The 25,307-nt window shown below is 39.0% G+C and overlaps 1 protein-coding gene across 2 annotated transcripts in view; it reads right to left on the bottom strand.

Annotated features, from left to right (window-relative positions):
* Nucleotides 1-771: 771 nt before the first annotated feature.
* Nucleotides 772-25,307, bottom strand: part of AVL9 (AVL9 cell migration associated) — a gene marked incomplete at both ends in the record, with an annotated part of 57,553 nt that continues 33,017 nt past the window's right edge. The window contains 7 exons of one of the 2 annotated variants that reach the window (XM_079712015.1): nt 772-887; nt 3,226-3,314; nt 3,775-3,828; nt 6,119-6,236; nt 8,503-8,722; nt 10,348-10,482; nt 18,220-18,758. In XM_079712015.1, the coding sequence (XP_079568141.1) occupies nt 772-887; nt 3,226-3,314; nt 3,775-3,828; nt 6,119-6,236; nt 8,503-8,722; nt 10,348-10,482; nt 18,220-18,758 (1,271 nt within the window). The remainder of the gene's footprint in view (nt 888-3,225; nt 3,315-3,774; nt 3,829-6,118; nt 6,237-8,502; nt 8,723-10,347; nt 10,483-18,219; nt 18,759-25,307) is intronic. The other variant, XM_079712016.1, reaches the window with a different exon arrangement.

Below are 25,307 nucleotides of genomic sequence, written 5' to 3'. Positions count from 1 at the left end.
TACACACTCAGTTAAACTGCTTGAACACTGCTATAACCGTTTCTTTGCACATCTACTTGAACAATTAGGAAAAGGAAGAAAGCACAGTGACCCACCTTGACACCTCAAAGCAAGTGCTTAGGATTGGGAAAGAATAAATTAAAAGCACAAAACAAAACACTCCATCCTCAGAACTACCACCTCTGACTTCCACGGTTTCTAGGAGGAAGTGAAGTGATAAATGTGTTTTGTAGGTAGAAAACCAACAAACAAAAAATCCTCATATAACTCAGCAAGATAATAATGAAGGGCTGGTTTATATGGCCCCTTACTGTTAAATGTAAGCACATTTTAGGGCCCACTTTAGAGAAATTAAAATAGTAATATAACTTAATCTTAGCACATATAAACATCCATCTGGATATTCAAACAGCAACAACAGAACAAAATTTACACCAAGTAAAAACTTTTCTAAAGTAAACAAATGTATACTATCAGAACTCAAAATTCACTAGAACGTTCACTGCGTTTCAATCAGGCTCAGACTGAAATAAAAGTAGTCAATTTAAACCCCAACCTGGGAAGCCGTCCCTGCCACGTTTGTGGTTTTGTCTTTTCAGCATCCCATGACATTCATTTACACAGAGGGCAACCGTCCATGTAAACAGTTTGACCTATCGGTCCCTGCTGTGGACCTGTGGTCGATGAAGAGGAACAGTCTGGGAGCAGCAGACAGACAGGGGACGCTTAAACCTAAGAAAGCGACAGCAGCTTCTGGGTGGCTTGCTCCGCTCAGGGTTTCCCGTCAGGCAGCTCAGTGAGACTCTGTGGAGTGGAACTGGTGAAAGTAGAAAGCCATGAAGACATGGCTGTCTTTGCACTGGAAAAAGCTCCTCCAACTGATTGGCCTGAATGGAAAGAAGGGGAAAAACAAAAGGAAAAATGTCTTCACTTTTGTTAAGAGACACTGAAAAACCAATGTTAATGAATAAATGTTAATTAACTGCAACCGATATGTTAATAGTTACTAAAATACCATTTACACTTCTAGTTTCAAAATAATCCCTTACCATGGGAATGTCTAAGAGGAACCTGGATAATACCAGGGTGAAGACCCTGCTCTCCTAAGCATTTTGAAAATCTTGAGCAAACTCTTTCCTTAATACCAATGTGCCAGGCCAGTGGTTGTCAGCACTGGCTGTGCAGCAGAATGACTTGGACAGCTGAAAAAGTCCTATGAGCTCGCTGTACCCTAAATCTAAGTTGATAACTAAAAACCACCTGCAGGGAAGAATTGTTAGGCTGCTTAGGGAAATTTGTTGTTGTCATCTAAAATGATGTTGCATCAAATGAAGACACACAGAGCTCTATCTGCCTGAGGTCTGTTTTGTTTTTAAGAGTGTTATCTCATGTTAAAGTGAAATATTTAAGCTGAATCATCCATACTCACTATTCTTGATGAAGGGAGTGTGGAAGAAGAGAATAGGCCTTAGAATTTAAATATCAGCAGCATCACTAAAATTTAACTAACAACTGATATCATATAACTATGAGGAAGTAGAATTTTCCTACTTTTCCATAGTGATGGGGCTATGTGCCCTTGTGTCTCTCTTCTAAGAAGAGTGTGTGGAGTAGTTCTCTCACCCTATCTCTGGATATACAGGACGTTAGAGCTACGAGGACCCCTGCACAGAGATCACTTAGTTCTGGGGCTTTTGAGTTGTGTTCAGTAAGGGTTAGCCAAGCTCTCTCAGGAGCTAAGAAAGGAGACGGGTCCTATTTTCAATACTGATATGACAAAGCAAACATAGCCAAATGTAAATAATCAGTGAATCTGAGATAACTGGGAGTTCCTTGTACACTGTTGCACAATTTAAGTTTGAAATAATATAAAAATTAAAAGTTAAAAATATAGAAAAGAGGGAACAAGAAGTTTCTTTAGAAAGGATATGGCATAATCTTCAAAATATTTTAAGTGAAAAAAGGTACAGAAGGGTGTACACAACAGCATGTTACCATTTGTCTGGCTTTGGTATCAGGGTGATACTGGGCTCAGTAAATGAGTTGGGGAGTATTACCTCAACCACTACTTTCTGAAAGAGTTTGTATAACAGTAGCATTATTCCTTAAATGTTTGATAAAATTCATAAGTGAAGCCATCTGTGTTTAGATTATATTTAAAACCTTGTGGCAAGCTTTTAAATTTTAATTCAACTTATTTAACAAATATAGGGCTATTCAGATTTTCTATTTCTTTACTGCATTGGTTTTGGCGATTTGAGTCTTTCAAGGAAATTGTAGATTTTACCTAAGTTGTTGAAAAATTGGCATAAAATTATTCACAATATTCTTATTATCCTTTTAATTTCTGTAAGATCTACAGTGGTGTCCCCTCTTTCATGCCCAATACTGGTAATTTGTATCTTCTTTTTCCCTTTATTAGTCTAAAAGGTTTCACTAATGTTGTTGATTTTTTCATAAAAACAACTGTTGGTTTCACTGATCTTCTTTATTGTGTGATACTACCTTAAAAGATGGCAGCTCCTAATGCCTACTTTATTATTATGGCTCTCTACTATGTATAAAGAACTGTGGGCTGGGACTTCCCTGGTGGCACAGTGGTTGGGAAACCACCTGCCAATGCAGGGGACATGGGTTCGAGCCCTGGTCTGGGGAAGATCCCACATGCCGCGGAGCAACTAAGTCCATGAGCCACAACTACTGAGCCTGCACTCTAGAGCCTGTGACCCACAACTACTGAAGCCGGTGCGCCTAGAGCCTGTGCTCCGCAACAAGAAGCCACCATGCTCCACAACAAGAAGCCACCATGCTCCGCAACAAGAAGCCACCTCAATGAGAAGCCCGCGCACTGCAACGAAGAGTAGCCCCTGTTGGCCGCAACTAGAGAAAGCCCGCGTGCAGCCAAAAATGAATAAATAAATAAATTTAAAAAAAAGAACTGTGGGCAGCTCAGGGAATGGAGGGAAAACTCCAGAGAAGCTTGAATCCTGGTAACAGAACAGATAGGACAAAATTTGCTAAACTTGGTTTGACATTATCTAGTGCCACAAGAATTGTTTTAATGAATAAGGCCAAAATTTAAAACAAAAACCTCTGTATTCGATCATCTTGCATTATTATGTGATACACAAATCTCTACAACTTTATGTTTTTATCAATGACATATTGAGGATAGAGAAGAGATGTGTTATGATTCCAATCTGTTCCTGCCTAAGACATCCTTACCAACAGCTTTTCCTGTTTGCACAACATTCCGACTCGTTGTGACCATGACGTTTCCAAGTTTTTTGCCACGTTCACTGTTTTGAACAGAACTGAGTAAAGGAGAGAAATGTTAAGTACAATTTTAAAAAATCTCTCAGGTATACATTCACCGCTCCATAACCATCCCCCAAATCAGTACTGAGAAAAGAAGCTAAATAATTCATTATTTGTTATGCATCAATTAATTTACTAACATTTGAAGCATGTGAATTTTCAGAAAACACTAAAGGATATATGCTTAACTCTTCCTACAGTCACAATATGCTAAAGTAACTTCACCAGAATAAAAATGGCAAATCTGGCTATTAGTTCACACCATTCTCCATGAAACAGCAGTGTTTTCACTTTGAAACATACACACTGCTGAGCTAGAGAATGTTATGCACATATTTGGTTACTATTTGAAGCACAAGTCTGTGAAGTGGAGAAAAACAATTCCCAATTAGCAATGAAACACATGGCATAAATTCAGACGTAAGACTGTTCCTAGTATTTTCCCTAAATACTCACTGTGAGAATCTTAACTTCATGTCTGACACTGAATACTGGCCTTGGAAAGGATGGCTGTAAAACAAAGTTTGAGTTTAGACCGTGAGTATTTCACCAATAAAGCTGCAACACAGTTATCACATGGAAGAATCAGGAAACCTCCCTCGCAGGGGTGACTCAGCCGGGTGGCAGTGCTCCAAATGCGATATAGGAAACAGGGCTTTGATCACAGCTCTCCACTTACAGTTATGTAAGTCCCTCTGAGCTTATGTCCTTGCTTGTAAAATAGGTGTGCTTTTTTTCTTGGGTGGGGATGATTTGTGTTAGTGCTTCCCTAATGTTCTGATTTACCTGGTCTGGGGTGGGGCCCAAGCACCGACATTTTAAAATCAGGCAACCTGATCAACTTTACACTATAAAACAAGGCGTCAATAAATATTCAAATTCTTATCTCATACGCAGGGGTCTCTCTGTCAGTGTCTAACAAAGAAAGTGACCCTAGAGAAATTTGTAGCCACTTACTGAAATATCAAAATGCTATTTATGGCTTTTCAAATGAAAACAAATTGATATATTGGCCATATTAAGCATACGTTAACAACCCCTCTTTTTCTGGATTTCTGAATCACCGGTTGCAAAGAACTGAGAGATTAGTTCATCATTCTCTATTCCTGCAAACGCTGGGCTTAAAGGATGAAACATGCCTGCTGCTTTTAAGGGAAGTCAGAGGACTACCTTCTCCGATCTTTAGGAGTTGAAGAAAGGGTTTCATAGATCTCAAACCTTACATTTAGTTTTGAATATTTCTAAATTATACCCCCTGGTGACAGTTGAAGACTATCATTTCTTGTTTTGAATTTGGTGAAAATATTGAAAATCTGCTGATGGTCATATCTGCATAATTTCCCTACCTTTTTTTTTTTTTTCTGGTCCTTTTCTTCAGTTTTCTCCTCAATCTAAGTAACTGCAATTTATTTACATATTTTTAAGAGTATTGTTTTTACATTCCTTTAAAACACATTTCAGCTAATCCTCATATGGACCTGCAACACAATCTGTCGAGCTGCTTCAAGTTAAAGGCACTACAGCAGATGCAGGGGCTGCGTAAAGATCTGACCAGGCTGAAGGTCAGAGTACCGGGGAGGAGACCAAACTATGAGCGGTCACTCCCCCAGCACTACCACAAGGAGCGCCGCCAGGCAAACAAACTCACATCTGTTTCTCCTTATTACTCTTTAGAACACAGACCTTGTGGTTAGTGAGGGAGAAAACTGAACTCTTAGTCCTTTCATTTAATACCATTAAAACGCTTGTGCCTTTTAATTCTCTATGTTTCTACCACACCCAAATGGCAACATAGGTTTCTGCTACAGCCCAGTATGAGGATTAAATTCCCCCAAATCGGTCCGGAACCTAGTCATTGTTCTTGATAGGTACAAAGTATTGGCAGACATGTTCTCCCAAACCCTCCTTCCTTACAGATGCTTCTGCAAGTTACTATGACATAATTCCTGGGTTTTGTGTTTGTAGCACCACTTAAATCACATCCCCAGTTGAGCTAAGTTTACCATAGTTCCCAAATAATATGGTAATCCGTACTAAATTGATTTTTTTCAGATTCTCACTGAGAAGTAAAGTTTAAAATACAAATGAAAACCAACGTTCAGCGTATACTTGTATTGTAAATAAAAAATTATATTTTTTAATTTAGAAAAGAAGTTCCCAAGATGTACACATTATATTAATTGATCTCCTTAGACGCTACTCTGCCATTCACATAGTATTATTTCTTAATGGCCCCACTCCCCAGCATGTTTAAATGTCTTTTACATGGGATAAAGTCTTTGCCCAGCAGTCGACACTGTGAAAGGTATTAAATTTTGTTGGATCTAGAATCTGATGTGGAAACTGCATCAGATTTGACTGCAAATCTAGGAGTTCAAATACTAACTTTAGTTGTTCACACTTCATATTTTAAAATAACCTCTCAGTTTTAACCAGTGCTATTTCCCTCAAGGGTTCTGTCTTGTTTGACCATTCTGCTGAGCACAGATCCAGGGAAAGGGAGGGAAGAACCATGAGGTAGGAGGATCCTCACAGGCCAGGACTTTGTCTCCAAATCACGCTGGAAGCTGGGAGAAATGTTAGTGCTTCCAAAATGCCTTGTGCTTTGTGGGTAAGAAGTGTGAATAAGGAAGCAGTTTTCAGCTGCTTCTCTGTACTTGGGAGCCTTTTTATAAAAATCTACTCAGGGAGATTCTTGAAGATATTCACAATATCATCAGAGTTAAGGTATGATTTTCTTTATGTTGGGGCACACTTAGTAAGTGAACCACCTCTATCAACCTTCAGAGGATGTGCTTACTTCGGATTTATTTCTGCAAGTGCTGGATGCTTGTTGCTGTTCCAGACCCTGTAGTTGTGAGTGTTCTTCCATGCTGTAACAAAGGTCGTCCCATAGTCTGATAAGATCTTTTCATTATCTGTCAAGTAAATATTTGAAAATTGAGCTGGACTGTAGCCAGTCAGGGATGTAAAGATTAATAACCTAAACCAGTAAAGAAATGGCTTTAGCCTCCCTGTCCCCCCGCTTTCCTGGGGAGACAGCCTACCAGATGTCAGGAATCTTGGGTCTAATTCCAGAAATCCTGTTAAAGAAGCGATGTGGCCTTTGGTAAGTCACTACTCACTCAGAATTTCATTTTTCTTACTAGAAAATAAGGGGGCTGAGCCAAATATTTTCTAAGGTTCCTTAAAACTCCAAAATATTTCCAAGTTCTCCTTACCAAGGTAAGGAGGCATAGTATTATTTATTAAAATCTATAGGCTGGACAGTGGGTTAAACATACTGATGTATATACATGGAGCAGGCAATTAGGGTATCTTTTCATCTTTTCACAAATGCCATTTTTCTAAGAAAGGCAATTAGAAAGAATACATTAATTGGTTCTTTTTAGACACTATTTACTTTTCTTTGCCTCACTATTCAATGAAACTTACTCTTGAGTTTCCATGCATTTCACAGTCAAAATACTTAAAATAACAAGGAGATTTTCATATATTTAAATGCTTAAAACTTTTTGGCTTTATCACTATTGAGGCGAAGCTTCAGTGCGGAGCGTTTCTTCTACTTGGAAGAATAGAAAAGGTTTCGAGGACTGATTCAAATGGCTATTGCTCCATATGTTAACTTCAAGTTGCTTGCTCTGAGGGTGAAACATGTGACTTTTTTTGCTGGGAGAGGAAGAGAAGGACATAACACGGTTCTGTATGCAGCATAAGGAAGTTCTTTTAAGAACATACTCCTCAAACGGCTCATTGGACTGAATTTCCTTTAAGAGCTTGGGCCTGAGCCAGACTTCTTGGGCTGAAGTCCCAGCTCAGCCTCTTACCAGGTGGAAGAGCAAACTATTTAACCTCTCCATGCCTCACTTTCTCTTCTGTAAAATGAGGATGACACAGTATCTACCTCTAGGATTGCTGGGAGGATGAAATGAGTTAGCAGATGTTACGTGCTCAAAAAAGGGGGTGCTGCACATGTTAAACGTTCCCCCCAAAAGTTAGCTACTATGTATTACTCAGTGCTCACAGCTACCTGGGCAAATATTTTTAAGAAGTAAATTAATTACTCAGGAAGTTACATGGCTGATGGAGACTTGGGTTTTCTTATTAGATAAACTGAATGATTCTGAGTTAGAGGATTTAATATTGGGGTCTCAGCTGCTACAACTATAGAAGAGGCAGACATTAAAAAAAAATCCCATTAGCAAATAAGGAGTCGCTCCGTTAGCTTTCCTAACGAATGAAGAATATGCCCGAAGCCTGAGTTTAAAACTATACATATTATGTGAAGAACTAACCTGGGAGGTGGCAGTAGTGAGGTTGATTTAAAAATCTACTAACACAACAATGTGAAGGTACTTAATGTCACCGTGGAACGATACACTCATAAATGGTTACGATGGTAAATTTTAGGTTATGTGGATTCCACTACATTTTTTTAAAAAGCAACTGTGAAATAGTTGGATAATTGAAAAGAAGGAAAAACAAAAGCTCTATACTCTTTTAACACCTCCACCACCAGAGGTACTGAATATATGCCAAGTGTCCAGGGTGGGTAGGTGTCCATGGTGTGAGAGTTCATTGCAGAGCTTCATTTTCTCCTTGTATATATTCTTTTCCATGGGGAATGAGATAATTTTAACTCAGCAGTGATTCTATGTTTGCCTGTTCCATTTTAACCACTTAATAGGGATAAAATTTCTCAGAATGGGGGATAAATTTGAAGGTCTAATCACTCAGAATGTGATTTTCAATGATTTCTATTTTTTATATTTCTCTTTTCACCCATTATATATCTTAACATGTAAGCAGTGTTTATAAATAGCACTCAAATACTGATATATCCTTCCATATGGTGGAATACTAAGGGGCCATGTAAAAAGTGATGAAGATCTGCATTTACTCTCTTGATAATACGTTTATGTTTCTATTATAAAGAAAAACTAAGTTATAAAAAACATGAAAAATGGGATCCATGTTTGTAAAAGGACTACCACAAATACCACAAAACTAAAATCCAAAACACAGGCTTAGAAAAAGGTCTAGAAGGATATAAAGTACTCAAAATGCAAAGAGTGGTTAAGTCTGTATAAGGGAGTGACAGGTAATTTTTCATAAACTTGTTTCTTACGCAATTCAAAACATCGTAAGAGTTACAAAATGAGAAAGAGGTTGTGAGCTCCTTACCTAACTGCAGTGTGGCAGCCAGCAGTGCATGGATGTAGACTGCAAACTGGGCTCGAATCCATTCGTCACCTCCCTCCCAGCCCGTGCCATCCAGGAAGACATCATCCCGGTTCTCGGTCACATGCCTCACTAGGTAATCTGCGAACCTTAGGTCTGCAGTGGTTGGGTTAAGCAGCTTCTTGAGTTCTGGATCATGGATCTGGATCAGAGCTTCTTCTACCTAGAGGGTACCCAGGTATAAGTCAGAGTCTGGGCATTCACGCAGATATCCATGCCACACTTTAAAGAGTAACTACTGGGAAGTTGGAGCTGGAAATAAAAAATATGAATAACAGCATTCTCAAAAGGTGAGCCTAAGAAAGAGACAGGTTTTTTACACTGAAGGTTTTTTTCTTTCACTATTTTAAAAATGCTCATTTTCTGTTCTTAGAAAATATATGCATAAATATTTAATCTTGAATTATAAAAGTAATTCACGTTGACTAAATATTTTGGAAAATATAGAAATGTATAGTTAAAATCACCTTTATCATACAAACAGAAATGAATACAATTAAATGTAGTTCCTAAAAATTTTTCCTTTGATTGCACAGATACTTTGGAATATTTTTATTATGTAATACTTGATACAGAAAGAAATATATGTAACTTACAGGTTAGTTTTAAAGTACAATAATAAAACAAATACTCATGAACTTGCCAACCAACTGCACAGCTAGAATGTAACCAATAATGTTGAGAAAACTCTGTGGTCCTCCCATCTGTATCCTCCTGCCTTGGAAAGTATATGTATTTTTCTCCCTCAAAATTGGGATACATATAGCTTTGAATCCCAGATTTTTCATTTATTGTATTATAAACGTTTTCCCAGGAAGCACATTCTGGTACTTTCTGTTAGAAACTACAAAAACCTTAGGGTGGCCAAAATCACCCTCAAGCATTTGTAAAAATTACTTTAATTGTAAAATTGAACAAATTATTTAAATTTCTTATATATTAATAAGATGTCAAATATTTATCTCTAATTCCTTCCTCTTGATATCGGGGCATATTAAACAAGCTAGAAGTATTTAAAATATTTATACGATAAACACATTTTAATTGTGAGACTGTAGTAGGACCAGATTGCCTAGGTAGGAATCCTGGCTCATCCAGTTAGTAGCTGTCTGATCTCTGTTCCTTAGCTTCTGCAGGTGTAATACAGACAGTAACAATGCCTATTTCAAAGGTTGTTATGAAAACCAGACCAGTTCATATACCTAAGGCACTTAGGATGCCTGGCAAAGGAAGCAATTATTACCACGATTAGCATTATTACTATGCCCCAAATTCCAATTAAGAAAGAAGGAATCAGAAAGAGAAAAACAAATACCATATGCTAACACATATATATGGAATCTAAAGAAAAAAAAAGATTCTGAAGAACCTAGGGGCAGGACAGGAATAAAGACACAGATGTAGAGAATGGACTTGAGGACATGGGGAGGCGTAAGGGTAAGCTGGAATGAAGTGAGAGAGTGGCATGGACATATATACACTACCAAATGTAAAATAGATAGCTAGTGGGAAGCAGCCACATAGCACAGGGAGATCAGCTCGGTGCTTTGTGACCACTTAGAGGGGTGGGATAGGGAGGGTGGAAGGGAGGGTGATGCAAGAGGGAGGAGAAATGGGGATATATGTATACATAAAGCTGATTCACTTTGTTGTACAGCAGAAACTAACACACCATTGTGGAGCAATTATACTCCAATAAAGATGTTTAAAAAAAAAGAAAAACAAAAAGAAAGAAGGAAAACAGACCAGCGGTGTCAAGGACCCACACCACACTCATATTTAACCTACTTCCACAATGGCATCACTGAGGTGTTTCTGTTGTCGAAAAAGGATGTTAGTAGCTCCAGCAACAAATCCTCGAATGGTGACATCAGAGAGAAGATGATGTTGCTGCAATGCCATATAAGGCAAACACAGATATCCCTGAATTACAAGAGTAATAGAAAATATTAGAAAAGTAATGGAACAGCCAAGTCTCTCCTCAAGCCTAGAGAGCTAATAGTAGGAAAAAAAACTCCCCATCTTTCCCCAGTCCCACACCATTCCTAACACAGCTGATCTTTGACTCAATACAATAATATTCCAATAATAACAACCATAGGTCCTGACTGTATTAAGGCCAGTTAATTGCTAAGCTTCCCCATGAATGGTCAATCTTGGCAAAGTGGTCTACCATGAAGGTTGTCTTACTTGACCACTTTGTTCCTCAGTTCAACTTAAAAGCCTCCACTGTAACTAACAAACCGAATTTTTTTTCATTTAGGAAATGAAGTATTAAGCCCATTAAAAAGCATGTTGCTTAGTAGAAAGCTGTTTGTAAAAGCTGTTTGTAAAATTTTAAAACACATGCATTTGCACATAACCAGCAAAGTACTATTACAAGAATAGCAAACACTGCATAGCAATTATTTTACTGTCCTATTGTTTAAAATTATGCAACAGTATTTCAAGACACTTGCTACTAAATGTTTAAAGCACAAATGACAGTGGCAGTAGTGTATTTAATTACTTTCCATTTGAATTGCATTTGAAAATACCATTGCCCTGAAAATTATACTTTAACCACCAAGCCACAGCAGGGAGTTAAGTGCACAGAAAGCAGTCTATATCCTGAAAATGAAGGTGTTAGCACTGGAGTGATGCACTGAAGGAGGAAATGGAATTTCTGCTGAAAGATTCTATATCAAGATAGATTTCCAACTAGTGGCACAATTTGCATGTGAAGGCAGGAGGGAGGACTTGCTGAAACCCTGAATCTGTTTCAATCAAGTTTGATGACAGTTTTATTCATTTATTTTTTATTCTCACCTTCTTTTTTTAAGAAACACTGACTACAGTTATCTGGATAGTGTCTTGTTTCCCTCACGAGACGAGTTTCTCGGAGGGCAGGAGACACCCCTTCTGCTACTGCATGTCCTTCCGTGCATGTACCATCTGCCTTGTACCTCACAGCTGGTTGTTACATACTTAACTTGAAAGAAGACTTCCAGAAGTTGGAATATATGTCTAGAAACCTGGTTTTATTCTTCTTCTTGACAGTGTCTTCCTCTGCTCTATAAAACGCCAACTAATAGAAGCCGCAAAAAAAAATCTATGTCTACGCATTAGACATATTCAGTATACAGTGCCTCTCAACCCACACCCTCTTTTTTTTTTTTTTTTTTTTGCAGTACGCGGGCCTCTCACTGCTGCGGCCTCTCCCGTTGCGGAGCACAGGCTCCGGACATGCAGGCTCAGCGGCCATGGCTCACGGGCCCAGCCGCTCCACGGCATGCGGGATCCTCCCGGACCGGGGCACGAACCCGTGTCCCCTGCATCGGCAGGCAGACTCTCAACCACTGCGCCACCAGGGAAGCCCCACACCCTCTTGTGACTAAAGGTGGAAAGGACCCCTGGTCCTTAGGCCAAATCACTCAAACAGCTGGTGCAAGGCTCACAGGTCATGCTTTACTTTGTGCTATGTATTAAAAACAACAGGCTCCCCGCTCCCCAACTACCTGTTTCTAAACATAAATACTACAAATTGAATGCTCTTTCAAACTTGATATGGACCCCAGAATACCCTACTCCCCCAACTAGGCCTGAGAATCCTTCTTGATAAAGGCACTCTCAGAACTGCCAATTTTTACAAAGATTGATTTAATTGCTCATAGTATTGCATTTCATAATTGATTCTATTAGAGAAGAAAAGTCTACCGTCAACAGTGGAATTCTTGGCTAAGTCTATAACAGCATGAAAACTAAGAATGTGTTTTTGTTTAAAAAAGGCAATAGTTCAAAGCTTTTTAAAAATATGAAAAAAAATTCCCTAAAATATTATACATACATATATTCTTTGACCCAGCATTTTACTTCTTGTACTTATCCTACAGATACACCTGTTCACGTGTGAGATTTGTAAAAAGTTATTTATTGCAGCATTGCTTATCATTGCAAAAGACAGGAACCCTAACTATTCATGAACAGGGCAATGAATAAATGTTCTTCTATATGATGGAACGCACTGCAGCAAGTGATGAAGTTCATCTCCAAGGAATGTTTTGCTTAAAAAAAAAAAAAAAGATAAGGTTGGTTGCCCCTGGAGAGAGCAACTGAATAGCAGGGGATGGAATGAGAGAGACTTTTTATTATAGATGCTTTGGAACCTTTTGAATATTGAACCATGTAAAAGTATTACATATTTATAAAGTTATTTTAAATAGTAGATCAAAATGGCCTTAAAATTTTGCCATCATTACTTTTAACGATGGTCAATTAAGCCTAAATCTTTTAAAGGTCTTCAGTGTCTGGTGGCAGCAAGAGCCTGGGTACTTTCACATAGAGCAGCCTCTACACCCAAACTCACCATGGCTTTCCACTTTTCTAGGATGCTTTAACTTCCACATTTGGAGCTGCCATATATAACGGTTAAAAAAAAAAATTGAAGAGATATTTGCACACATATGTTCACAGCCGTACTACTCAAAATAGCCAAAATGTAGAAGCAACCCATATGTCCATCGATGGATAAATGGATAAAGAAAATGTAGTATATACGTACAATGGAATATTATTCAGCCTTGAGGAGGAAGGAAATCCTATCATATGCTACAACATGGATGAACCTTGAGGACATTATGTTAACTGAAAGAGGAAAGTCACAAAAAGATAAATGCTGTATTATGATTCCACTTACGTAAGCTATTTTTTTTTTTTTTTTTTTTTTTTTTTTTTTTTTTTTTTTTTTTTGTGGTACGCGGGCCTCTCACTGTTGTGGCCTCTCCCGTTGCGGAGCACAGGCTCCGGACGCGCAGGCTCAGCAGCCATGGCTCACGGGCCCAGCCGCTCCGCGGCATATGGGATCCTCCCAGACCGGGGCACGAACCCGTATCCCCTGCATCGGCAGGCGGACTCTCAACCACTGCGCCACCAGGGAGGCCCCGTAAGCTATTTTAAAGTAGTCAAGTTCATGGAAACAATGATGGGTGCCAAGGGCTGGGGTGAGGGGAGAATGGGGAGTTGTGGCTTAAAGGTTATAGAGTTTCAGTTTTGCAAGATGAGAAAGTTCTAGACATCTGTAGTACAACCATGAGAATACACTTAACACCACTGAATTGTGCACTTAAAAATGGTAGAGATGGGCTTCCCTGGTGGCGCAGTGGTTGAGAATCTGTCTGCTAAGGCAGGGGACACGGGTTTGAGCCCTGATCTGGGAAGATCCCACATGCCGCGGAGCAACTAGGCCCGTAAACCACAACTACTGAGCCTGCGCGTCTGGAGCCTGTGCTCTGCAACAAGAGAGGCTGCGATAGTGAGAGACCTGCGCACTGCGATGAAGAGTGGCCCCCGCTTGCCACAGAGAAAGCCCTCACACAGAAATGAAGACCCAACACAGCCAAAAATAAATAAATTAATTAATTTTTAAAAAATGGTAGAGATGGGGCTTCCCTCGTGGCGCAGTGGTTAAGAATCCGCCAGCCAATGCAGGGGACACGGGTTCAAGCCCTAGTCTGGGAAAATCCCACATGCTGCAAAGCAACTAAGCCCGTGCACCACAACTACTAAAGCCTGAGCTCTAGAGCCTGTGAGCCACAACTACTGAGCCCATGTGCCACAACTACTGAAGCCCGTGTCCCTAGAGCCCATGCTCCACAACAAGAGAAGCCACCGCAATGAGAAGCCCACGCACCGCAACGAAGAGTAGCCCCCGCTCGCCGCAACTAGAGAAAGCCCGCGCACAACAACAAAGACCTAATGCAGCCAAAAATAAAGAAAAAAATAAAAATAAAATTTTAAAAAATGGTAAAGATAAATCTGATGGTTTTTTTAAAACCACAATTAAAACTAAAAAACAAATAACATCAAAAAACACACCTCAGCTTGGTAAATCTGGCAAACCTGTTGTGAGCTGATCTGCTAGAGAGCTGCAAAAGTATAGTGCCTTCTCCATTGCGACTTGGGAAGGGCTACAATGCCATCAGGACCAACTGCCATTTTCTCATCTCTCCTCTGTTCAGGGATGATAAGCATGTTCATGAACTGGAAGCCTCCATACTGCAGGGATGTCAGTTCTCTCCAAAATTTTATCTAGCGTTTAAAGGTAATCTCTCAAAATCTCAACCTGTGTGACTGAGAACTTAAGCTGATCATAAAATTAATGTGGAAATGCAAAGGGCTAAGAAACTCTCGAAGAACAATAGCAAGAGGGGAATCTCTGCCTGACTCAACATACATGGTAATTAACACAGTGCAGGACTGACACAGGGATAGACAGATATACCAATGAAACAAACAAAAAAAAACACAGAGACAGACTCCCTTTCTCAACCATACACAAAAATTAATTCCAGGTAGATAAAACCCAAAATGTGAAAGTCAAAACTACAAAGCTTTAAGTCCCACAAATCAGTGACAACAAGGGAAACAACCCAGAAGCTTTGAACAATTACTACACAAAGGGAAATCCAAATGGTTAAGAAGAACATGAAAAGATGCTCAACCTCAATAGTGACTACTGAAAAAAAATTACAAACTAAGAGCCAGAAGATACTATCAGATTGGCTAAGTATTAGGAAGTTTGACAATAACAAGTGTTGGTAAGAATGTGAAACAATGGGAACTCTTAACCACTGCTATGGGAATGGAAACTGTCACAACCACTTTAGAAAACAGTTTGGAATTATTCTAGTAAAGCTAACATACCCATTCCCTGTAATCCAGTATTCCCACTTCTAGGTACTGAATCCTAAAGAAATGCTTGCATGTATACAGCCAAGATTTCCGAATAAGAATTTCATAGAAGCATTATTTGTAGTAGCCAGAAATTTAAAACAATGTAGATGTCCATCCACAGAATTCGTAAGCTGCAGAATAGCCAAAAACAGAAAACTACAGAGGAATAATAATACACAACTTCATGCAAAATTACGGATGAAACTAAAAACAATGTTGAGAGGAAAAAAAAACAGTATAGTGCCACTTAAATAAAACTAAAAAACATGCATCCATTACTTTTTAGCTAGTCACAAGTTATCTGTAGGTTCCCTAAATTTGAATATGATACTCTGTAAGCAAGCAAACCAAATATAAACTCAGAAGCAATACATAAAGCAGTTTAATACATGTAGCAGAAAAAAATTTGGCTTCCAACTACATATACTTTTAATTCTTTCATATATTTGTTTTACTAAAACAGTTGCAAACTGTGGGCTTCCCTGGTGGTGCAGTGGTTAAGAATCCTCCTGCCAATGCAGGGGACACGGGTTTGAGCCCTGGTCCGGGAAGATCCCACATGCCACAGGGCAACTAAGCCCGTGTGCCACAACTACTGAGCCTGCACTCCAGAGCCCGTGAGCCACAACTACTGAGCCCACGCACCTAGACCCCGAGCTCCTCAACAAGAGAAGCCACTGCAATGAGAAGCCCGCACACCACAACAAAGAGTAGCCCCCACTCGCCACAAATAGAGAAACCCCATGTGCGGCAACAAAGACCCAACACAGCCAAAAATAAATAAATAAATAAATAATATATTTTTAAAGATGCTTTTTAACCTAGTTCTTCTGTACAAGGATTTTTAACATCTTCAAGAGAAAAAAAAAAAAGCCTAAAGGCAATTCACTTTTAAGTATATTCCATATTTGAAAGCTACTGACATGAAAGAATCAGCGATTGTATGTGAAACTGTGATTAAACAAGTTAGATTTGAATCATTACACAATAAAACATAAAACCAAAAAAAAGTTTAATTTACCATAATGATGGTGGTAAGCCCATCATATATTCAGTACTCGTATAATGGACACAAAAAGAATACTCTGCCGAACAGTTTATTAACAGCTCACAGAACACATTAACATTGCTTTTTTTTTTTTTTTTTTTTTTTTTTTGTGGTATGCGGGCCTCTCACTGTTGTGGCCTCTCCCGTTGCGGAGCACAGGCTCCGGATGCGCAGGCTCAGCAGCCATGGCTCACGGGCCCAGCCGCTCCGCGGCATATGGGATCCTCCCAGACCGGGGCACGAACCCGTATCCCCTGCATCGGCAGGCGGACTCTCAACCACTGCGCCACCAGGGAGGCCCTAACATTGCTTTAATTCAGCAACCTGGCAGACAAAAACAAAATCCCTCCCTCTTGATATCTCCACAGTGATAAAAATTAGAGTGGGTGGGTGAAGCAGCAAAGTAAGGGCTCCAAAAAGTATAGGCAGTCATGACACTCACATATGAATTCAGAAAACCCACAATTTGTGTCTATTGAGTATACTCAGTAGTTTGAGAGCCCTGAGTTTTCTCCCCAGGCTCCTGAATCCCAGTTTTAAGAAAATGTGCATTAGTTCAATCATGAAATCAATTAAGATAATTTCAGCATCCCCTATCAGGTCACAAAATGAACAAAGACAGCATTGTCTGTTAACTATTCAGCAACACTAACTTGGGGCAAGTACTTATTTGTAAAACTGAATAAACCCAGAAAGAATTTATCATCTAGTGGAAATACATGTTCAAGTCAATACTATCCATTTTCTTTTACTTCAGGCATAAAGGAAGGTACTTCGAGAAAACATAAAACATTGCTCTAGTTACTGGACAGATGTATCTGTCTTTCATGGTAGATTCCAAGACCATGGTTGCAAGAATTTAGAACCTAATACGAGCCTAGCACATAGGAAGGCAATAAATACTTTTTGACTAAAAAATGAAACGGGGGACTTCCCTGGTGGCACAGTGGTTAAGAATCCACTTGCCTATACAGGGGACACTGGTTCGATCCCTGGTCCGAGAAGATTCCACACAGCGTGGAACAACTAAGCCCGTCTGCCACAACTACTGAAGGCCGCACGCTTAGAGCCTGTGCTCCGCAGCAAGAGAACCCACCGCAATGAGAAACTCATGCACCACAATGAAGAACAGCCCCTGCTCGCTGCAACTAGAGGAAGCCTGCGCACATTAGTGAAAACCCAATGCAGCCATAAATAAATAAATAAATAAATAAATAAATAAAATTTATTTTAAAACAAAAATGGCATTTTTTTCTTCTGTTCCATTTTGAAAAATAATTCACGAACGGCAATAAAATAAGGAGTTTCTCCTGAGTAGAATGAAAAAATCAAAAAAAAACCAAATGTCGCTTCCAGAATCCTAAAATATTCCTGACATTAAGAAATGATATCCTAGGACATAAGATACTGGCTTAAAGATTCAATTAGATTTACTATGTTGTGTTTAAGTTAAATCATAAATATATTTTGAATGTTTTTTCATAAAAAGATTAAAAAATAGTTTTTAGGGCAAGTTAACCAAAACACTATATTATATCTATGAGGGGTACTAATATTTAAGGTAGCCATCTAAGCTTAAAATTTTGTTCTTACAAAATTGTAGCTTTGGGAATTATCAAATTTTAATATACATTCATTTAATGTAATCAAGACTGCCTCCTCCCCCACCAAAGATAAACCTGAATAATTAAAAACAGACCAAATACAGTGGTTGGTGACCTCAAAATCCCCTGAATTAATTCTCTATAGCCTTCCACTATGGTCACAGATGCCACAGCACTGTGTATTTTACAGTCAAAGAAAAAATTTTCAGACTGAAAATGTGTTTAACACTAAAAGTTAAATTCTAAAAGGATTTTGTTATATTCTTAAGGGCCTTAATAAAGCATTTTAAACCTTACCTTTGTGAAGATGGCCAGGGGCATGCCATACTGGTCCTCTTCCAAACCGGAAATTAGCCCTGGTATCAGGACTACCTGGCCTGTGTTAGCTTGAGGTTGTACAGTAATCGGAGGACTGTCTGAGGGCAAAGAGTCCTTTGGAAATGAGTTTGTCTGTTCTGACCCCACCTGTTCTCTTTCTTTCAAGGAGGAGTCCTCTAAGACACTAGGATCCAAGGTCTCCCAGTCACTTTCTGAAGACTCTGGAGATGGGCGAGAAGGAGGTTTCAAATATTGATTGTTGTCATTGGGTTCCTGTCCTTCACTGTTGTCATCATCTACCTGGAACAAAGGTTCTTCAGTCTTGATGGCAGCATATCTTCCATAGTTTCTCATCATGATTTTCTCGACAGTTTCCAAGTTGGTATTTGAAATGTCAGGAGCAGGCATAGAAACAAATTCATCTTCAGGGGGATTACTTTCTTGAAGTCCAACATCTTCAGACATACTCTTTCGGGGTCTATATTGAGAACTATCACTGAGACCATGTTCAATCATGCCTAAAACATACAATATTGGTGAATAGTTTGGCTTATAATAAGGTAAAGGAAGAACAAGAGTTGTATATTCTGTTTTAAATAGTGGAACTCCCTTGAGGTAAGTCAGAAAGAGACATACAAATACTGTATATTAACGCATATATGTGGAATCTAGAAAAATGGTACAGATGAACCGGTTTGCAAGTCAGAAATAGAGACACAGATGTAGACAACAAATGTATGGACACCAAAGGGGGAATGTGGGACGTGGGGGTGGTGGTGGGATGAATTGGAAGATTGGGATTGACATGTATACACTAATATGTACAAAGTAGATAACTAATAAGAACCTGTTGTATAAAAAATAAATGAAATAAAAAATATAATCAAAATAGTGGAACTCTCCTATAAAAATTTTAATAAGCTATGTTTGTACAAATTTCAATGAGAAAAAAGAGAACAGAGAGCAGAAGCAAGAAGAACAAGAGCAAGAAGCAAGGAAGGACACTGCAGCCTGTGGAACAAAAACTACATTCACAGGAAGAAGGACAAGATGAAAAGGCAGAGGGCTATGTACCAGATGAAGGAACAAAATAAAACCCCAGAAAAACAACTACATGAAGTGGAGATAGGCAACTTTCCAGAAAAAGAATTCAGAATGATGATAGTGAAGATGATCCAGGACCTCAGAAAAAGAATAGAGGCAAAGATTGAGAAGATGCAAGAAATGTGTAACAAAGACCTAGAAGAATTAAGGAGCAAACAAACAGAGATGAACAATACAATAACTGAAATGAAAAGTACACTAGAAGGAATCAGTAGCAGAATAACTGAGGCAGAAGAATGGATAAATGACCTGGAAGACAGAATGGTGGAATTCACTGCTGTGGAACAGAATAAAGAAAAAAGAATGAAAAGAAATGAAGACAGTCTAAGAGACCTCTGGGACAACATTAAACGCAATAACATTCACATAATACAGGTCCCAGAAGGAGAAGAGAGAGAGAAAGGACCCGAAAAATTAATTGAAGAGATTATAGTCGAAAACTTCCCTAACATGGGAAAGGAAATAGCCACCCAAGTCCAGGAAGCGCAGAGAGTCCCAGGCAGGATAGACACAGGGAGAAACACACTGAGACACATAGTAATCAAGTTGACAAAAATTAAAGGCAAAGAAAAATTATTAAAAGCAACAAGGGAAAAACGACAAATAGCATACAAGGGAATTTGCATAAGATTAACAGCTGATTTCTCAACAGAAACTCTACAAGCCAGAATTGAGTGGCACTACATATTTAAAGTGTTGAAAGGGAAGAACCTACAACCAAGATTACTCTACCTGGCAAGGATCTCATTCAGATTCAATGGAGTAATCAAAAGCTTTACAGACAAGCAAAAGCTAAGAGAATTCAGCACCACCAAACCAGCTCAACAACAAACGCTAAAGGAACTTCTCTAAGTGGAAAACACAAGAGAAGAAAAGGACTTACAGAAACAAACCCAAAACAATTAAGAAAATGGTCATAGGAACATACATATCGATAATTACCTTAAATGTGAATGGATTAAAAGCCCCAACCAAATGACAAAGGCTCGCTGAATGGATACAAAAACAAGACCCATATATATAATGTCTACAAGAGACCCACTTCAGACTTAGGGACACATACAGACTGAAAGTGAGGGGATGGAAAAAGATATTCCATGCAAATGGAAATCAAAAGAAAGCTGGAGTAGCAATACTCATATCAGATAAAATAGACTTTAAAATAAAGAATGTTACAAGAGACAAGGAAGGACACTACATGAAGATCAAGGGATCAATCCAAGAAGAAGATAGAACAATTATAAATATATATGCACCCAACATAAGAGCACCTCAATACATAAGGCAACTGCTAACAGCTATAAAAGAGGAAATCAACAGTAACACAATCATAGTGGGGGACTTTAACACCTCACTTACACCAATGAACAGATCATCCAGACAGAAAATTAATAAGGAAACACAAGCTTTAAATGACACAGTAGACCAGATAGATTTGATATTAATAGGACATTCCATCCAAAAACAGCAGATTACACTTTCTTCTCAAGTGTGCACGGAATATTCTCCAGGATAGATCACATCTTGGGTCACAAGTCAAGCCTCAGTAAAGAGAACTGAAATCATATCAAGCATCTTTTCTGACCACAATGCTATGAGATCAGGTATCAATTACAGGGAAACAAACGTAAAAAACACAAACACATGGAGGCTAAACTATACGTTACTAAATAACCCAGAGATCACTGAAGAAATCAAAGAGGAAATCAAAAAATACCTAGAGACACATGACAATGAAAACACAACTATCCAAAACCCATGGGATGCAGCAAAAGCAGTTCTAAGAGGGAAGTTTATAGCTATACAATCTTACCTCAAGAAACAAGAAACATCTCAAATAAACAATCTAAACTTACACCTAAAGGAACTAGAGAAAGAAGAACAAACAAAACCCAAAGTTAGCAGAAGGAAAGAAATCATAAAGACCAGAGCAGAAATAAATGAAATAGAAACAAAGAAAACAATGACAAAGAGCAATAAATCTAAAAGTTGGTTCTTTGAGAAGATAAACAAAATTGATAAACCATTAGCCAGACTCATCAAGAAAAACAGGGAGAGGACTCAAATCAATAAAATCAAAAATGAAAAAGGAGATGTTACAATAGACACTGCAGAAATACAAAGCATCCTAAGAGACTACTACAAGCAACTCTATGCCAATAAAATGGACAACCTGGAAGAAATGGACAAATTCTTAGAAAGGTATAACCTTCCAAGACTGAACCAGGAAGAAATAGAAAATATGAACAGACCAAGCAGAAGTAATGAAATTGAAACTGTGATTAAAAATCTTCCGACTTGGGCTTCCCTGGTAGCTCAGTGGTTGAGAGTCCACCAGCCGATGCAGGGGACACGGCTTCATGCCCCAGTCCGGGAAGATCCCACATGCTGCCGAGCGGCTGGGCCCGTGAGCCATGGCCGCTGAGCCTGTGCTCCGCAACAGAAGAGGCCACAACAGTGAAAGGCCCACGTACAGAAAAAAAAAACAAAAAACAAAAAAAAAACTTCCAACTAACACAAGTCCAGGATCAGATGGCTTCACAGGTGAATTCTATCAAACATTTAGAGAAGAGCTAACACCCATCCTTCTCAAACTCTTCCAAAAAACTGCAGAGGGGGCTTCCCTGGTGGCGCAGTGGTTGAGAGTCTGCCTGCCGATGCAGGGGACGTGGGTTCATGCCTCAGTCCAGGAAGATCCCACATGCCGTGGAGCGGCTAGGCCCGTGAGCCATGGCCCCTGAGCCTGAGCGTCCGGAGCCTGTGGTCTGCAATGGGAGAGGCCAGAACAGTGAGAGGCCCGTGTACCACAAAAAAAAAAAAAAAAAACAACACTGCAGAGGAAGGAACACTCCCAAACTCATTCTACGAGGCCACCATCACCCTGATACAAAAACCAGACAAAGATACTACAAAAAAAGAAAATTACAGACCAATATCACTGATGAATATAGATGCAGAAATCCTCAACAAAATACTAGCAAACAGAACCCAACAACAAATTAAAAGGATGTTAAATGACCAACACCCCAATGATCGAGTGGGATTTATCCCAGGGATGCAAGGATTCTTCAATATATGCAAATCAATCAATGTGATACACCATATTAACAAGTTGGAAGAATAAAACCCATATGATCATCTCAATAGATGCAGAAAAAGCTTTTGACAAAATTCAACACCCATTTGTGATAAAAACTCTCCAGAAAGTGGGCATAGAGGGAACCTACCTCAACATAATAAAGGCCATATACGACAAACCCACAGCAAACATTACTCTCAATGGTGAGAAACTGACAACATTTCCTCTAAGATCAGGAACAAGACAAGGATGTCCACTCTCGCCACTATTATTCAACATAGTTTTGGAAGTCCTAGCCATGGCAATCAGAGAAGAAAAAGAAATAAAAGGAATCCAAATTGGAAAAGAAGAAGTAAAACTGTCACTGTTTGCAGATGACACGATACTATACATAGAGAATCCTAAAGATGCCACCAGTAAACTCCGAGAGCTAATCAATGAATTTGGTAAAGTTGCAGGATACAAAATTAATGCACAGAAATCTCTTGCATTCCTATACACTAATGATGAAAAATCTGAAAGAGAAATTATGGAAATACTCCCATTTACCATTGCAACAAAAAGAATAAAATACCTAGGAATAAACCTACCTAGGAGAAAAAAGACTTGTATGCAGAAAAGTATAAGACACTGATGAAAGAAATTAAAGATGATACAAACAGATGGAGAGATATACCATGTTCTTGGATTGGAAGAATCAACATTGTGAAATTGACTCTACCACCCAAAGCAATCTACAGATTCAATGCAATCCCTATCAAATTACCAATGGCATTTTTAACAGAACTGGAAAAAAAAATCTTAAAATTTGTATGGAGACACAAAAGACCCCCAATAGCCAAAGCAGTCTTGAGGGGAAAAAATCGGAGCTGGAGGAATCAGACTCCCTGACTTCAGACTGTACTACAAAGCTACAGTAATCAAGACAATATGGTACTGGCACATAAACAGAAATATAGATCAATGGAACAGTATAGAAAGCCCAGAGATAAAGCCACGCACCTACAGTCAACTAATCTATGACAAACGAGGCAAGGACATACAATGGAGAAAAGACAGTCTCTTCAATAAGTGGTGCTGGGAAAACTGTACAGCTACATGTAAAAGAATGAAATTAGAACACTCCCTAACACCATACACAAAAATAAACTCAAAATGGATTAGAGACCTAAATGTAAGACTGGCCACTGTAAAACTCAGAAGAAAACATAGGAAGAACACTCTTTGACATAAATCACAGCAAGATCTTTTTTTGATCCACCTCCTAGAGTAATGGAAATAAAAACAAAAATAAACAAATGGGACCTAATGAAACTTCAAAGCTTTTGCACAGCAAAGGAAACTACAAACAAGACGAAAAGACAACCCTCAGAGTGGGAGAAAATATTTGCAAACAAATCAACGGACAAAGGATTAATCTCCAAATTATATAAATAGCTCATGCAGCTCAATATTAAAAATACAAACATCCCAATCCAAAAATGGGCAGAAGACCTAAATAGACATTTCTCCAAAGAAGACACAGATGGCCAAGAAGCACATGAAAAGCTGCTCAACATCACTATCAGAGAAATGCAAATCAAAAGTACAATGAGGTATCACCTCACACCAGTTAGCATGGGCATCATCAGAAAAACTACAAACAACAAATGCTGGAGAGGGTGTGGAGAAAAGGGAACCCTCTTGCACTGTTGGTGGGAATGTAAATTGATACAGCCATTATGGAGAACAGTATGGAGGTTCCTTAGAAAATTAAAAATAGAATTACCATATGACCCAGCAATCCCACTCCTGGGCATATATCCAGAGAAAACCATAATTCAAAAAGACACATGCACCCCAATGTTCACTGCAGCAGTATTTACAATAGCCAGGTCATGGAAGCAACCTAAATGCCCATCGACAGACAAATGGATAAAGAAGATGTGGTACATATATACAATGGAATATTACTCAGCCATAAAAAGGAACAAAACTGGGTCATTTGTAGAGACGTGTGTGGATCTAGAGACTGTCATACAGAGTAAAGTAAGTCAGAAGGAGAAAAACAAATATGTATATTAACACATATATGTGGAACCTAGAAAAATGGTACAGATGAACCAGTTTGCTGGGCAGAAATAGAGACACAGATGTAGACAACAAATGTATGGACATCAAGGGGGGAAAGCAGTGGGGAGTGGGGTGGTGGTGGTGTGATGAATTGGGAGATTGGGATTGACATGTATACACTGATGTGTATCTAATTGATGTCTAATAATAACCTGCTGTATAAAAAAATAAATTTAAAAAAAAAGAGAGAGAGAAAAGAAAATCTCAGACAAAAGAGAAACCTATGGCCAAAGTGAAAATGTCAGGGAACTAGATTCCACATGCCACAGCTAATAGATTCCCTCATGTCGCTTCCCTGGTGGTGCAGTGGTTAAGAATCTGCCTGCCAATGCAGGGGACACAGGTTCGAGCTCTGGTCCGGGAAGATTCCACATGCCATGGAGCAACTAAGCCTGTGAGCCACAACTACTGAGCCTGCGCTCTAGAACCCGTGAGCCACAACTACTGAAGCCTGTGTACCTAGAGACTGTGCTCTGCAGCAAGAGAAGCCACCACAATGAGAAGCCCGTGCACCACAATGAAGAGTAGCCCCACTCGCCGCAAGTAGAGAAAGCCCGTGTGCAGCAACGAAGACCCAACACGGCCAAAAATAAAATAAATTAAAAATAATTAATTAGTTAAAGAAAAAAAATGATTACCCCATGTCTCAACTAAAAGATCCCGTGTGCCGCAACGAAGATCCAACATGCTGCAACTAAGACTCAGTGCAGTCGAATAAGTAAATAAATATTTTTTTAAAAAATAAAAAATAAATAAACTTCTGGAGAAAAGA

Source organism: Hyperoodon ampullatus (assembly GCF_949752795.1).
Source record: "Hyperoodon ampullatus genome assembly, chromosome: 9".
In the NCBI taxonomy this organism is placed as follows: domain Eukaryota; kingdom Metazoa; phylum Chordata; class Mammalia; order Artiodactyla; family Ziphiidae; genus Hyperoodon; species Hyperoodon ampullatus.
This window is presented reverse-complemented; position numbering and strand designations above follow the sequence as displayed.